The 17,708-nt window shown below is 38.1% G+C and overlaps 1 protein-coding gene across 2 annotated transcripts; it reads right to left on the reverse strand.

Moving 5' to 3' along the window:
• Positions 1 to 5,161: 5,161 nt before the first annotated feature.
• LOC139944198 (G protein-activated inward rectifier potassium channel 4-like) lies at positions 5,162 to 17,708 on the reverse strand. Of its 2 annotated transcripts, none has more exons than XM_071941166.1 (3): positions 17,608 to 17,708; positions 15,897 to 17,335; positions 5,162 to 5,572 (listed from the first exon to the last, which is right to left on the reverse strand). In XM_071941166.1, the coding sequence occupies exon 2, from the start codon at positions 17,187 to 17,189 to the stop codon at positions 15,912 to 15,914; it is 1,278 nt and encodes a 425-aa protein (XP_071797267.1). In that variant the 5' UTR covers positions 17,190 to 17,335; positions 17,608 to 17,708; the 3' UTR covers positions 5,162 to 5,572; positions 15,897 to 15,911. The 2 variants fall into 2 exon arrangements, with proteins under 2 accessions (XP_071797267.1, XP_071797266.1); XM_071941165.1 differs by having other exon boundaries at positions 17,603 to 17,708.

The following is a 17,708-nucleotide window of genomic DNA, read 5'->3' on the forward strand; positions in this document are numbered from 1 at the left end:
AGGGAATTTTGGGCTAGAGCGAGATTAGGGCTGTTATTATGTAAAGGCGCATGCTTTAGGTTTAGTAAAGGCCATGTCACATAGGGTTACTTCACTCTACGGAGAAGGAAGACTTTAGCAGCACAAGAGACATTCTTTGAGCTGTTACTCACCATCCCCAAGAAAATAGTGAGACAAACTGGAATGTGAATGAATTGTCTTCTAATATAAGAAGAGTGCCTGTAACTGGTTACCGGTAAATTGTATTGTGTGGCATCGACTTTAAAGACAGTGGACACTATTGGTAATTGTCAAAGACCAGTCTTCTCACTTGCTGTATCTCAACTTATACATAAAATAACAAACCTGTGAAAATTTGAGCTCAATCGGTCGTCGAAGTTGCGAGATAATAATGAAAGAAAAAACACCCTTGTCACACGAAGTTGTGTGCTTTTAGATGGTTGATTTCGAGACCTCAAATTCTAAACTTGAGGTCTCGAAATCAAATTCGTGGAAAAATACTTCTTCGAAAACTATGTCACTTCAGAGGGAGCCGTTTCTCACAATGTTTTATACTATCAACCTCTCCCCATTACTCATTACAAAGTAAAGTTTTATGCTAATAATTATTTTGAGTAATTACCAATAGTGTCCACTGCCTTTAAAGGTAAAAGACAGTGTTTAAAAAAAGTAATAATATAAAAAGTTATGAAGTGAAGGGAGGGGTTTGAACCCCCGGAGGTCGCCAGCTATCACACTGACAAAGATTTACTTGTGATGTGCCACAATAAGGATATTCTCTTCTAACTCAGTATCATTTCCAACAGCTCTCAACACTTGAACGTTAACAGCATTAGAAAATGTGTAACCTTTACATGAACTGTCATTTAAAAACACGGTTCACACAGCTAAAGAACTCTACCCCAAGAGTAGGTATCTCTCCAACCAGGAGTCATTGATTCAAGCTTACTCTTGCACCTATATTCTTCCCGTCTAACCCCATAATCTACCTTGAAACACTGCTCTGCCCTTTCTTACATAGTGCCACAGACCTTGAGTGACTTTTAATCGCTCTATAGTTGGTCATGAGCACATGGTCAGTTCGAATACACGCAGGATCAGCGAGCATCACATGTTTCTGCATCATGGGATGCTACAATTATCCCCGCGATAAACCAGGGTATATTTTAGGAGCGCACTAGAACCTTCTCTCCCCTATGATGTAAGAGAGAAAAAGTACCCAGAGTTCTGGGGGAGTCTTTCAGCTGAAGGTTAGGAGCTGTGGTCAAGACACTACAATTCGGATCCGGGAAACGAAGCATTATAGCAATGTGTCCTTGTTGTATCGTACATGCACTTCCTGAGGGAAATCTTAGTTGGAGGACAACTTTAAGCTTTGAGCTGCAGCAACCCTGGCCTTTCTTGATTTCTTTGGCAGCTCACTCATGATTTTGTTAGTTGCAAAATTAAAAAGCCACACATCATTTTGAACTCTGTCCAAATATGCTGTTTTACAAAGGCAGTACCTCGATTTCAAAGTGATTGAGTTTTTGGGGTTTTTTTAATCACAGAAAGAAAATTGTTAGTTGATCAGCTTTTAAAAACATACTTATATTCATTAGAACCCCATTAGATTGTACAAACCTTGAACCAGCTATATACTTTGTATATATAAATGTCTGAAATGAATATTTCAAACCAACATCTGGACGGTTTTAATAGTAGACTTCAATCTGGCTGTTGCCTCTTTGGGGTCAGATTCCCTACTCACAATGACAAAACTTGTTGGAACTGCCATTCCATAAAAAGAGACCAGACCATTGAGAGTATTCTTCTTAGTCTCTGGTCATATCCAAATTGGTGGCTATGGCTATGACAGAGTGCAAACCCCTTCTCTTTGCGATAAAGTGTACTGGATTCTTTATGTGCAGTACACAACACATTGGACCTATACCGCTTCTACGTCCAATCTGAAGGACGCAGCAAAAATGGCAGAGTGTCTTGCTAAAGGACCAAGTGTCACAATTGGGACTGGAACCCACACTCTGCTAATCAGAAACATAAGAGCTTGAGTTCAGTGCTCTTATCCGCTCGGCCAGAACACCTATCAATAATATGCGGCAATCCAGCCCTAACTGTGGCCATTGGCAGCCAATTTGGACATGGTCAGCCATAATGTTTTAAGCATGATGACGCGGCAACGAGCCGCAACTCGCTGCAGCCACAGTCACTAATTAGGATACGCCCTTAGTTTGGTTACATAAGTTGAGTGACAAAAAACTGCTGCACCATAACAAAGGTTTTTGTTATAATCGAATAAGCGGATATTTTATGGTCCAAATTTGTGTTGTCTGTTGAGCTACAGCTGCATATAGGGACTGGATGGATGGAATCCCCTATTGATCTGGCATTGAGGGTCAGAGAGAGGAAATGATTAAGAAGGTCTGTTTCCATAATAAAATAATGCAATTTATATTCAAGCTATAAAGTGATGTCAGATCAGCATATAGAGTGTGACTTTCCTCTATGGCCCCTGGGGCTCATGATGATCTTGTCAGGGGAAGGAAACTGTCAAAGGGAAGGGGGTTGGGGTCAATCAAACTTTGTACATCACCCCTGAATGTCAACTCTCTAATACTTTGTCTTGTCATCTGGCTTGAATTTTATAAAACTCGCATGCACAAAAACTAAAAGAGTATTTTGCTTAGCAAAAACAGGTTACCAGCCACACATCCACCAAGTTTGCATTGTTGTGACTGGTGCCCCACTGCTTCTTGTTTTGCTAAGCAAAGAAATTAAAGCGTTTTCATTTTGAGTGACTTCTTGTGAAGTATGGTGGGGTCAGGGTTCTGCTTCAGCAGGAGGGGTTATGGACACCCTGTGCTGTATAGTCTTTTTGTTTCAAATAACGGTCTTTTGCATTCAAAGAAACAAATTTTTGTTTGGGGGATTGTGCCTTTTCTCTTGCTGTTTGTCCTGGGGTGTATAATTTTTTTTTCTCAATCCTCAGAACATTCTCCTTGTCAAATCTTTGCTTAAATCCTACCATTTTTTGAGACCTCATAATGACCAACGAGTGTTAGATTGGCACCTTATGATTTCAACATTAGGGCCTATTGATTGATTGGTCGATTGAGTGAGGAACACTGCAAGATAAGTTTTCATTTCAAAATCCACGTTATTTGTAAAATCATTGACAGTGAGCCTTCTTCACACTATAATTCTGAATATCTTATCAAATTTGTAGACTGAGACTTTTACAAAGAGAAGAGTTGAGACTAGTCTTATCTCAAGTTAGGATGAGTTATCATCCCAACTTAGGACTAGCCTTATATTAAGTTTATAATGTTTCCTAGGTTTTAGGACTAGTCCTAACTCTTTGTGAAATATTGACTCTTGCACATTTAAAACAAAAACAACGTCTATCCAAACTGACTTCTTGAAGCACACTGTTGTCCACAGACTTTTATTGCTACTTGATTACTCATAGATATCAAAACTGTTCATAAAAGATCATGATAAATACAAAAGAAGAAATGTTATAAGTAAAAATCTACAAGACAAAAGGCATCATTCAATCCAGTCACAAGCATCTCATACATCCACGACATTCATGAGCAGTTATGAAGATGATAATATCTGCCGCATCCCTAAGATTACATCTCAATAATTAAGAGTCATATAAATTTATGAGTGATCTCTGGGCCTGATCTCACAAAGCATTTAGATTTTTCTTAGGATGAGTTGTCAATACCACAACAGTAATTTGTAGTCTGACTTCATACTTTGTTTAGCATAGGAAATCTTCAGATCAGTTAGCTCGTTGTGAAGTCGAGCCCAGGATTCCAGAAAATTACAGTCATGTCGTAAACTATTGAGCAGATAAGTTCATATTTAAGTCCTAGCATAAAAAATGAATACTTTAAAGTTACGTGCTTTTGCTAGTATTAATTTTGTGATATTTGCATCACAAATAGATCCTGTTGACTAGCTCTTCTCAGAAATGTGTATCTAATTTTGGTCAATCTGAACTTTACTCACAATACTTAACATTGACCCCTTGCACGCACGTCACACACGGCGACTGTGCCACGCTCACCATTGTGGTTGGCAATTACGTGTAAATGCTGCGTCGCCTAAAATGCGCACTTCACTGAATATCGCACAATGACAGTGCCCACCAAAATGGCGCATGCAAGATTATTGTGATGATGACGTCAGGTGAATTTGGTCAATAAGCAGCTTTGTTAGTACTGGTAGCAGTATAGTTCAAACTGCCAACATTCCCAATGTACTGGTACCGTACCTTGAATCATGGAAAGCCATACAGTATAAATTACTAATGGCACACTTTGATATGATACAAAGTTAGTAAGCATACCAATAGCAATAGTTTCGCCTACATTTAATGCTGCACCTTATCTTGATTCATAGAGAGTAAGGCATACTAGTTGCAGCAGCTTTTTTTTGTCAGACCCTGGATCCTTAATGATGACGTATACATGACTCTACTGGTTACCGTTTCCTGCTTCAAACAAGCTACATTGGTTGGGTAACATTTGGCGGTAACATTTTTCGGTCATGTATGACTCATAAATTACCAATCACCAAGTTGTAGTGTCTGTTTCTTTAGAAACATTCTGTCTTTTAAACGTTTTCCCAACGATATTAAAAATCTTTACAATGCCTCTCGGCCTAGGTTCTAGTTTTTTTTTAAACCGGAATAGTTTCAGTGCTTCAAATTTTTTATTAGAATTTCAAATTTCATTGACACAATGAAATCCTGTTAAGCAAACTGTTGACATCGAATGCTCTTATAAAATGTACCAAGATTTCTACATTCTCTTTCGAGTAATTAAGGAAAGTCTCAACTGTGATGAGGCCAAACTTTGGCCGCTGAACCATGGCTGATCATTCAGCCATGATATGCTGGAATCACGGACTTGCCTCGTCAAAATACCAAACAGTAGTAAGGTGAGTCAAGCTAAACTCAAAGATGTTTGAATTTCTGTGTACATAAAAGTAAAACTTTCCCTCACTTTGATCAAAAGTTTTGGAAAGCAGAACTGTTGGTTCTTCCAGTGTTAAAATATTATTTGTATAGAGGTTAAGTGTTTAATTATGCGTATTCAATTTCCTGCAACTAAACAATATTATAATAGCGCGTCAGGAGAAGATTAATCAAATTCACAGCAATCAGAAATTGTATTTAACATGTTTTAAAACATCACAACCATGGATCTGCATCCGAGTCTCTAAACATTTCACTCAAATATTTCAGTGTCTATGAGACTGAGCAGACAAAAACCCCAAACCAATCAACGAATTGTACTATTTTACAAAACAATTATAAAACGTTTGTCTTGATAGTAAAAATCAAGTGTACAACTTCTTTTTGTTTTTTATACAATATTTACAAAAATGCATATTGATAGTATACTTTACACTTTATACGGGTAGTTAGTTTAGAGAAATAATGTGGCAGCTTTGATATTTAATTGTTTATAAGGATGAATGCCAATTTAAGGGAGAGTACGTCACCAATGATGGGCTTCTTCCTCTGGCTACACGGTGGTTCTATTGGTGAACAAACCTGAAAGAACAAGAACAAAGTATTTTATAGATTGCACCAATGTGTACTAGTAAAAATTCAGTGTACATTTGTTTTTGTACAAAGCAGTGTACACTCAGTACTTTCCAGAGTTCTGTAAACAAAATTCACAGGCAAATCACTTGGATGGGATTTGAACCCAAAACCTTTGCATAGTTAGAGCAGCTGTCTTACCACTAGACTACAGAGTAGGTAATTGGTAGACAAGTGTTGCAATGGTAAAGTACAAGTTTACAATTTTAAGGAGTGCCTTTGAGTGCCATGAGCAGTCCCTTGATCCCAATAAAGCATATTCATTGTGTACTGCCCTCTTCCATCTAAAGTTGCACTAATCCCACCTAGCAATTAATCCCCACTTTTGGCACTGAGCCAACTTAGCATGATGACCTCAGTTGTGTGCATCCCAGCTGGCTTTGAGGGGGGTGACTTTGTTGTTATTTTCCGTTATTGACTGACGATGAAGGGAGCGCAGCCACTAAACCAATCAATACAAACGGTTTTTCAAAAGATGCTAGGCTTGTCGTTTCGTGACCAATGAGGACTTAGTGAGTGTTCAGCATACATTGTACAAGAGGTATCTCAATGACAGTTTACACAAGTAATACAGCAGTATTGGAATCTAAGTGGTGACCATAACTGTCAACGGGGAAGACCACCAGGGACTTCAGGCTGGGTGGTGGGGGGGGGGGAATAATGACATCACTACATCTTTTATAAATGTTTACTTTGATCTTGAGAGTATTGAAAAGTCCAAATTGAGTCAGGGTGTTTTCACTTCTCACTCCAACCAAAGTACCACTTCATGTCAAAAACATCAAATGATGACCAAGATCATTCTTTTTAGTTTAAGGGGAAGGAGCAGTGCATGAAACAAGTCTGTAAAACTGCAAGACTTGTAGCTCAAAAAAAAAATCTTCCTGGACCAAAAGACTCTTCTAATGGACACTATTGGTAATTGTCAAAGACAAGTCTTCTCACTTGGTGTATCTCAACATATGCATAGAATAACAAACCTGTGAAAATTTGAGCTCAATTGGTCTTCGAAGTTGCGAGATAATAATGAAAGAAAAAACACCCTTGTCACACAAAATTGTGTGCTTTTAGATGCTTGATTTCGAGACCTCAAATTCTAAATCTGAAGTCTCAAAATCAAATTTGTGGAAAATTACTTCTTTCTCGAAAACTACGTCACTTCAGAGGCTCACAATGTTTTATACTATCAACCTCTCCCCATTACTCATTACCAAATAAGGTTTTATGCTAATAATTATTTTGAGTAATTACCAATAGTGTCCACTGGCTTTAACTATTTTTTCTTAATTATTGTATTGAACATGTAAGCTTATTAAACATCTATTAAATTGTTAAGTTAATGATTGACTCTAATATAGTTACTAATGGCCCGAAATTGATTATCCCCTAATAAAAGAAATTTAAATAATGATTTTCTTGTTGTATTAGTTTCCTATGAATCTCCGAATAGTAAATGTTTACAGGTCATTGATTGCTATCATAAAGATAAACAATGGGGTCCATGTTTGTCTAGACAAAGAGTTAAACAAGAAGGGGCGACAATGGGAGGCCATTACACACTTTTTAAGTTTAAATGTTATGCATACTGGTCTAGAATTGACCAGAGGGGTGTCTAGTTGTCTTTGGACGCCCTGTTTTCTGTAAATTTGGACACCAAGTTTTTAAATTTCCAAAAAACTTGGACACCCTTTTAAGACACCCTTTTACAAAATCCTGGTAAATACTCAGACTGGTTAAACCACTTCCAAAGGGCAGCTATCACTTTACATCTAGACCTTATGCATTGACGTCATGGCACCAGCATCTTAGAAGTTTTAAAACTTCCAACGATTGTAGACACCCTTTTATCAAATCCTGGCTAAAACCACAGACTGGTTGGTCCACTTCCCAAGAGCAGCCATCACGTTACATCCCTAGACTTTATGCATTGACGTCATCGCGTCTGCATCTTAGAGGTAAAACGATGATCAGACAATGGAAACGCACATCCTCGGAGGTGCGGTGCACAGGATGGGCCAATGAGCAATCTCTTTTGACCTCTTACTGAGGGGTGCCCTACTCAAATTCCTAAGGTCTACTTTATAAAAAGAAAAGAAAAAAAACATCACCAGCAGCAGCCAACCAACACTGCACCCCAACTCCCACAGTTTGTGTCTGGACTGGTAGCTCCAGAGTACTTATTAATAGCTGAGTCTGCGTAAGGTAAATGTGAGTCAGAACCTCCACTTTACATTTGGTTATGCCCATTTCGGACACCTTTATATTTGGCTGTACCCATTTCATATATCTTTACATTTGGTTGTGCCCACAAAACTGAACTTATAGTACAAGGGAACTTGAAAGGCGAAGTGTCACTCTGTGTAACCATGTACATGTACTGTAGAAAATTAACCTTTAAAAGTTCACAAATTTACAAATAACTTACAGGGTTTACAGAAGGTAAAGGTAAAAGACTTCTCTTGAAATATTATTCCATGAAATGCTTTGCTTTTTGAGAAAACATTGAAACAATTATCAGTTCTCGATATCGACAACGAGAATTACGGATTTATAGTAAACACATGTCATGACACGGCGAAATGTGCGGAAACAAGGGTGGGTTTTCCCATTTTTTTCTCCCAACTCCGATGACCGATTGCGCCTATATTTTCACAGGTTTGTTATTTTATTTATAAGTTGTGTTACACGAAGTGTGGGCCTTTGGACAATACTGTTTACCGAAAGTGTCCAATAGCTTTAACTGTTTGCTGATGAACAATTAACAGTTACAAAATAGCTCTCAGTGTAAACACCATTGACAACAACACAAAGGAAACAGAATAGGAATGGATGAGAGGTTCTTATGGGGGAAAGCTAATTGGCACCATAGCATCATTCATGGTAGTACCCAGAAACAAGATAGTGGACAACAACACTAAGGATCATCTAATTGACTGTGCAAAAGTTTTTGGGCAAGCTTTTGATTAGTAGCTCTTTGAGTTAGGGAGGACCTGGTTCTGTGCATTTATTACTAAAACACAAAATAATTTGTTCACACTTTTCTAGTTTCTGTTTGCGAATTTGTTGGCTATACTGTTTTTGTTTTTTCTGGGAAAGTAAATTTGAATTTGAACTGTTGATTAAATTTGTCTGTGTTCTGTTGGAGAAATTGATGGTGATTCTTCTGTGTTCTGTTGAGAATATGTTGCTACTTTTCTAGGTTCTGTTGGAGAATTAGGTAATACTGAGAATTTGGTGGTACCTTTCTGGGTTCAGTTGGTTTAAGAGAGTCATTCGACAGGAGAAGAAAAATATGGTATAAATAAACAGGGGTATGGTTTGCATTGGTTGAACATTTTAAAGAAAGTTACTGGAAAAGAATAACTTTTTGTGTCAGATCTTGGCAGAGACAGGTTGACATCAGTAAGCTATCCAAACTTTTTTGTGAAACTAAAGCCTGATAAATACTTGCAAAATATTGTTGAAAATTGTTGTTGAAAATTGCTGTTGAAAATTAATGACAATATTCATATTGGTGAAAATTGTTGTTGAAAATTAATGACAATATTCATATTGGTGCAATCACTCAGACTTGACTTGAAAATTAGTTAGTCAAAGAAATGATCATTAATCAACCCCAGATTATTCATTCCATCTTTATTCAAATGTAAACTAGCTTGAGCTGTAATATGCATATCTGCTTTTCCGCCATCCTAGACTGGGGGCTTGAATTTCCATATCCACATAATAAGCCATATATTTGATTGAGTAAAAATTAGTATCATTTTCATTTAACTTCTCAGAGAATACCGTTGCCTTTTAAAATCACTAGCCAATTCTCATACATGCATGGTTGGTACTCAACCGCTAATGTGCATTTAAAAAAGCAATTTAACTGCAGTGGATGATATTGATTGGCTAACTGGCGTCTTAAACACGCAGCGGCAGCCGCAGCATAAATATCTAGTCCAACCGTTACATCATTAATTATTCATTCCTGTGGCAGTAGGGTAAAAATGTATTGTCCCTGGATCGAGATATGCCTTGATGGGGCCTGGCCTGGTCACCGTTTGTTGTTTAGGACAGTGAACGCAAAGCACAACAATAAGCCGTTCACAAATATCTAACACCTTTTCTTATGTAATCAGTCATCTTTCATCAGACTTCAATTTCAGCTCCAAGATGATTGCAAGACTTTAGCGTCTCGGGACAAACAAACTTCAAAATTATTAGGCTGTTTTTTGTGTGTGTTGAGACAGTGCATTATCTGGAATGCCTAGTTAAAATGTTAAGAATAAACAAACATGCTTTTTTTCAGAGCGAGGACTTTTTTCTTTCATGATAAGATTATAACAATGATTACAAAAATAATAATTTACATCCTATTGATATTGTATGTTAAGTAGGCATTGTTCTAAGAGAAATGTCAATATGTTATCATCATTTTGTTATAATGATTATTAACAAGACCTTTTGAAGGGACATTTAGTTGCCATTAAATTATTTTGACACAAACTAACACTGGGGAAACGAAAAGTAAGCTGCATATTTTATTATTTTTATTTTTTTTGCTCACTGCATAAAAAGAAAAAGAAGATATTATTCTCTCTTTTTTGTTGGTGCTTCTCTCATGTTTAACTTTCTTCCAAGATATGAGAATGCAGGCAGCTTATTTGGACTATTTCCCTGTTTCTATTTGGGAGTCTGTTTGAGAAGTTTGTTGCGAAAAAGTGGTGGTTGAGATATCAAGGTAGGGTCAGTGCACACATGGAACAGGTGGAAGTGTATCAGAAGGGGAAGTCTTGGCAAAACTGTTTTGCACCGTATACCGAAAAGATTTATAAAAAAAACAAGCGTGCCAATGGAAGCAGTTTAAATTGTGGCACATATTTCCTGCGTGGTCCCTTGATTATTTTCTGCCCTTTCTCCCCCCCCCTTTTTTTCTTTTGCTTTCCTAGAGAAAATTGACAAGGGACGTCAAAACAAACAATCTAGGGTAGGCATTGATGCCAATTGGGATCATTGGCAATATTCATCAGATCCTCAATTTCTGGCACAAGCCCAAGATCATTTGAGTCAAGCTCCCCCCCCCCCCAAAAAAAAAGGGTTAAAAGCTTTAAAGCATGAAGAGAGGCAAGAGGAGGTGTTAAAACCTTAATTGGTAACAAGTAATGGGGAGCTGTTGATAGTATAAAACATTGGGAGAAACGGCTCCCTCTGAAGTAACGTAGTTTTCGAGAAAGAAGTAATTTTCCACGAATTTAATTTCGAGATCTCAGATTTAGAGTTTGAGGTCTCGAAATCAAGCATCTGAAAGCACCCAACTTCGTGTGACAAGGGTTTTTTTTAGGACGGGATTTACTCAGGAGGTTTTTTTTCTAAGGAGGGGTCTACTAAGCAGGGGTTTGAAAAGGAAAGGGGTTTGTTATGGAGGGGGTCCTTTAAGAAGCAGAGAATGGGGTTTGCTAAGAAGGGGCTTTCCAAAGGAAAGGGTTTTCAGGAGAAAGTATCATTTGGGACAGATTTGTCCTACCCCTGGGCCTCCAATCCCTAGATCTCTCCATGACTAATATAAACAGTCTTGAAGAACTATCCATACTTAAAGTTTGTGTGAACCCGTGCATCTTCAAGTCAAGGTTCAGCATTGATCATTCATCAAACTCGCAAGGTGAATTTGCAAATATTCCCGGTAGAATATCCCTTGTGAATTCTAAAACTTTATATAGTTGGTCTAAAATTGCTGACTATTATATCCCCTCATCACAGTTAGTGTTGAATAAAGAATTTGAGTAGAGTTGTGGTTATTGAACCGAGTTCTAACCTGTTTTTAACTGAGAAAATTATGCCTTAGAGAAAGACTCTTAGAGTCAAAACGTCAGGCCATTAACTTTTGTTATGTGTACCAGATAATTAAAGGTTTAAATCTAAAACAAAGTCTAATGTTCTGTTCTGCTCAATTTTGTTCTTGTGAAAAATACAGCTAGAAAACCAGCCAAAGGAACAAATCTAAACCTTAGTTTTGATGTTACCAATTCCATTTCTCTGCACATCACTAGATAATACAACTGAAGTTGTGCTCCCTTTGCTTTGGTCAAAGGTTAGAATTTCTAAAGGTCAAAAGGTTAGAAGTTTTGTTCTTGAAAAAAATTGTTCTTGAAAAATACATCTAGTAACTGCAGTAGAGCTGTCCATATTCTTGTAGATTAAAGTTTGTAGCCACTCACAATTCTCTGTTCATTAGGTTGATGACCTCTTATTATGTAATCACACTGAATGCTAACATTCCTCGCAATGAGAGCCAACATGGGGGGGGGGATCCGGAGGGGCAATAAGATAGATATGGCCAGTTGTAGATGGTTGGTAGAGCACCAGTACAATAATCAAGAGGTTCCAGGTTCTAGTCCTGCCCTACTAAAGTATCTTCTTTGTTCAACCCAATTTTATCTTGAAATGTACCCATTCTGTTTCGCTAATGATTTATTATATAAGTTTTAAATTCTATTGTGGCAAGTACCTATAACCTTGGAGGTAGAATTGCTATAACAAAAGAGTTATTTGAAATAAAATTTCAAAAGAGAGTTAGGGCAAAAATGTATTCAATTAAACTTTACTTCAAATGTCAAGACATATAGACTGAACAATATTTCAGTAAAAACCTCTCACAGTCTATTCTTCAGTACTTGAACAAAAATACCTTTGTGGATTAGTTGAGTGGTTTTGCTCATGCCTTACCTTTATATATAGTAAAGGTTATAGGAAGTTGGAATTAAGGAGGCAATACAGGTGTTTAGTTTGTCTGATTGTAGACAATCTGATAAAACATGAGTAATTGGATTATAATGTAGCAAGCAACAACGTATCATTACGTCTCTGATATGTTGGTGGCAGCAGACAAGCCAACGATGATGGAAATAAAAGCAACTATGCTCGGCATTGGACAAGCTGCACGTTCTGACACCAGTGTTCTGACACCTCCGTTCCAACAGAATCTGACACCACTATTTGATAGCCCTGTTCTGACATTCCTATGTACAAAGTCCTAATCCTCATCCTCAACCTCAACCTCACCCCAGGAGTGGTTATTAGTTTGAACAGTATGACAATATAGGGCAAGTACAATCTGATCAGGGTGTAAAGGAGAACTTTGATGTTGGTTTACAGTTGTTGCGAGGGCTTCTGATGGTCAGTAGGGATTGAGGTGCTTGAGCAAAGTGCTCTTTGGGTCAGAATTATGTAAGTCATGGTCATCAGAGGTTAGCTTAGCCATAAAGGATTTTGGATGTTCCCCTAAAACATAAGTTTGCACTTGTTGCAGTCATCTTGATTAACTCCCATTAAATCAATTTTGTTCAAACCGAAGCCGAGAGGGAAAGGAGTAATGATGTTTAAAGAAAATAGTATTTGTAGCACTGAAGGTGTCAAAGGTCATGCCCTCAGCCATTTACCCATGTCACCTTATTGTCACTTTTTTTGATGTCATGTTCAATTGCAGACAATTCTGTCAGAAATCACAAGCCGTTTGACTGTTATCTGGCAGCTAGACTTGGCCATGATAATTTAATCATTCTGTTTGAGGAGTTATCGACAGGAAGAGACTGAATTAAACACTGGGTATAACTGACTTCAGGATCTGACACACAGACCTTGTTCCTGCGATCTTGACTTGTGACACCTGTCTGTCAAAAGATCTGTTTTAGCCAATCGGATTCATTGTTTTGTAATAAATGCACATAATTTAAAAGTATACATGTTGCATTTTGAACAATTTGATTGTTTTAGTTCTCTAAAATTTAGATATGTACAATCAAACAAACCTGTTGAAGTTTAATTTCAAAAGGTGGTCGCGTTTTTTATTAGCTGTTGAAAATGTGGAGCAATTATCCACGCAAAAATTAATTGGAATACCCAATCTGAGAGACATAACAGTCAGAAACGCTTCTCGGTTTCAAATTTTGGGAGATAAAAACTGACATACTTTTCCATTTAATAACATGCACATATTACCATCAAGTGAAGTGATTCTCAAAATGCTTTACACTATCAAAATCTGCTGCAGTTATAACCAAAGTTTTCATTGCCATTCATTTTAAGAGTGACAACTAAACATCTACCATCCCTTTAAATACATTACAGGTGCATCGCTGATAAACTTTTTGAGTGTCCTACTAACATGTCTTTAGTCATATAGTTAGGTAGGGTTGATAGAGTTTTACCCGAGGGGCCATCGTGTTAAAAGCAATTGGAATGAATAAGGGGGGGGGGGAATAGAGAGAGAAGGAACGAGTTTGTTCATAAGGTAAGGGGGTACAAGTATTTACGTGTCTAACATCTTTGCTGGGACCTCAAATAGTCATTTCGGACAATCAAACAAAGCTCAGCCTTGATTAGACTGCTGTGATGGACTGGGCAAACAAACTGTCGTGACCATTTCTACATGTCTTCTGTTTGCGTGACCGGAAAACTAAGTTGTTCCTCCTCGTGATGAATCACAAGTTAATTCTATTGAATGCGTAAAGACAGCTGAGGGTCTTGGAAAGACGGTTGTCCCAGAGGTTGGGCTTTCTGTTGAAGTCGATCTTAAAGGCAGTGGACACTATTAGTAATTACACAAAATAATTATTAGCATAACGACCTACTTGGTTACGAGGAATGGGGAGCTGTTGATAGTATAAAACATTGTGAGAAACGGCTCCCTCTGAAGTGATGTAGTTTTCAACAAAGAAGTAATTTTCCTCGATTTTGATTTGGAGACCTCAGATTTAGAATTTGAGGTCTCGAAATCAAGCATCTGAAAGCACACAACTTCGTGTGACAAGAGTGTTTTTTCTTTCATTATTATCTCGTCTTTATTATCTGGTCTTTGACAATTACCAATAGTGTCCAGTGTCTTTAAACAATAACTTTTTCTTAAAAATAGTGGTCAACAGTGTTAGTTGTTTTAGGAGACATGCATCCCATCCTGTGGTTCTCGAGACACATCATATTGAGCTTTAAAACCTATAAAAAGGTAATATTTAAGGCTCAGTGAAACTTTCTTTTGTATTTGAGAAACTTTTGAAGGAAACTTTTTTGAATATCCTGCATTTTAACGGAAAGGTTTTTTAAGCATGATACAGGCATAACATTCTTCCTTCTTTAGTCTGATTTCTGATTATTTTGCCCTAAAAAGTGCGATTAAATAGCCTGAAATGTCTATTAAAGCCCACATTTTGACATTTTGACTGATGTTTAGTGAGCAGAGTTTAAAACTCAAGATGAATAGTATGAACATGTTTGATCAGGGGTTTGTTCGAATGTCTCAGCCTGTGCATTAGGCTTGCTCTGATTTGTTGGATCGGCAGAGTGTTTGCAGTGAAAATAAGATATAATGTGATCTGAGGAAATTTACCATTTTGATTGCTCCCATACGGTCAAAATTACAATCACTTGAAACACACGTAGATTAGCAAAAGTGATTTTTGAGGTCTTTCTAAATGTTGACGTAATAGTGTGTCCGATGGAATTCTCTGGGAGGACATGCATTGGTCTATGCTTCTTCATAATCGGTGAGCCCTCTCCGATTGAAATTGATGAGTCATGACAAGGTACTGTTTGTGTTTAAAATAAAGGTATCTCATGCGGCCATTGACTCCTTCTGAATTATACAAATTAATCGGCTCTGGAAAGAGATTCTTCGGCAAAGTGCTCTTATTGTGCCATGCGGAAGATGCCGAACACTGCTCATTAATCCAGTCCTTAATTAATGAAACAGGATCCAGCTCCATTGTTAGGGCCGTTTAATTAACCAGCCTAATTGACACATTTGCTTCCTGAAGTTGTCTTCATTAAACTTTCCCTTGACTCTTGACTCTTTTTGTTTATTTATAGATTTGAAGTTGCAAGTAAACGACCACAAGGGAAAGCTGACTGGGTAAATTTTAAAAATAGTTTTGGGCTGAAAAAAGAAAAACCTACTAGAGCTGCGGGACTGAGCTCTAGAGAGTGTCTTAGGTTTATGTCCTGCTCGTAATTTGTCTTTGTTCAACCTGAAAAGATTTGAAGTTTGTTAGGCCTACTATGTCAAATACAAATATTTTCTTTTGTATATTTTTTTTCTTTAAAGAATTCGGGCAAGTACTGAGTGCACAATAATAACTCACATCGGTGTAAGAGTACAAATTATTTATATGTTTGTTGCAAATATAATACGAATGTTTAAATAACAAAATGTGTTGGCAGTGTAAGCATACTTGTTTGCTCACTGCCAACTCTGCTTCTCTGAGGGGCGGTGGAGGGAGGGGACTCGCAAACTCACCTGTCAAGATGCAGCCTAGATGCGAGACTCCACATTATCCGTTGGTTCTCTCAGGATGGGAGAAGACCTCCTGATAAGCCCGCTGTTTCTCCTCGCTGTCCATACAGTATTCCTCTCCTCCACTCTCTCATCCTCCTTCATCTCATCTACCTCCTTGGCGCTGCATCTTGAGAAGTCATCCATCTCCCTCATGCAGTGGAATCTCTTCATATCTACAAAGTAGCAATCGTCTCTCACGTCGACCATATTGTCAAAGTGGAATCCCCACATGATCTCGTCGGGGAGATAAGAAGTTCTGGCCTGGGTTGTTGTGCCCGTTGCCTCGACGATGCCTTCCAAGATGGCGATGATTTCAAAATCCATGTGCCGAAGATGGTCTCTTGAGATGCTGTAAAGAGGACTTTTGTCATCGACGACGTGGATAACTTGTAAGGGCCATACAAGGAGCATACGATCAACGCCAATGTCGTGACCGATATTTAAATCGAAGAACTTGTAAGGGAATAAAACGCCCTCTTTTGTCATGTGATGACGCACCATCTGCAGTCTAACGTGTCCCTCCACGATATGGGATTTTTGTCTGAGGTCTCCGATACGGAAAGTAAAACAAATGTTATCATCGATTTTTGTCATGCAGGCATAGTGGCTGAATTGGAGCGTCTTACCTCTAGCCTTGGGTCTTGAGACTTTTGCGATGAAGCTCCCAAGAATGAAGGCCTCAATAAAGTTTGCCCAGAGAGTATGTATTATAAGAAAAAAGATAACCTCCCCACAGTGTTCGGTTGGACTCCGAAAGCCAAACCCAATGGTCGTCTGTGCTTCAATACTGTACAAGAGTGCTGATTTAAAATTGATAAAGTTTCTGAAACAGGGCTCCCAATTTGCATCATTCACATGGTCAAAGTCTCCACGCGCTTGTGCTAATCCGTAATATACTAATGCAAATAAGATCCAACTGGCAAGGAAACCAACGCACACCATGAGGATGTTGTATCGCCAGGGCATGTCCACCGAACTCGTGAAGATGTCCTTGATGACCTTCCACCAGCGACTCTTGGACATGTTTGTATACTCTATGTTGCAACTGCCATCTTTCTGGATGAGTCGCGTCCGTCGTTTTATCATCTGCGAGGACCCGGTACTTGTGCTGATGTTGGCGATGCTGATGTTGTTAGGGGTGACATGGTTTGGTATGGGAGAGCGATGGTTACCGACAAGTACTCTTGTGTCCGTAGTGTGGTTACAGTTGCAAGTGCTTGCATAGCTCGTGTTAAGAGATTCAGTGGTGGCCATTTTAGCTCCTTCTGTGCTCTCTCCACAGCAAAGAAGTCAACAGTTTCCCGGTGTGCTTTTTAAATATCTTGATGGTAATTTCCACAGGGTTATAAAATCCAAATATATATGTCTCTATATAGAGCACAAAGCTGTCAAGGAAACATCTGTAGGGAAAACAAAACCCAACATTATTACAGTTATAACTAAGAAAACTTCGGTAAGAGTTCAGTCAAGACATTTAAAGTTGGTTATTGATCAAGGTCCCAAGTTACGATATAGTAAATTTAAAAGATGCCAAATTATTGATTATTCTAGTCCCAGTTCTCAAGAAATTTTCAACTTTCTTTCTCATCTACTTCTGCATCTGAAAAAAACTATACAAAACGCAAAAGAAAACTCTAAAAAGACACTGAAAATAGGTATACACTTACCTTACCACATCTATATGTCTTTCTGAGAGTAAATTCCTTCCAAAAAAGCCAAGAATCAGTCAAAACATTGGGAGTAAGAGTTGAAGGCAACAACAGTAGCAGGAGA

This window comes from Asterias amurensis, chromosome 11 (genome assembly GCF_032118995.1).
Source record: "Asterias amurensis chromosome 11, ASM3211899v1".
Taxonomy (NCBI): Eukaryota; Metazoa; Echinodermata; class Asteroidea; order Forcipulatida; family Asteriidae; genus Asterias; species Asterias amurensis.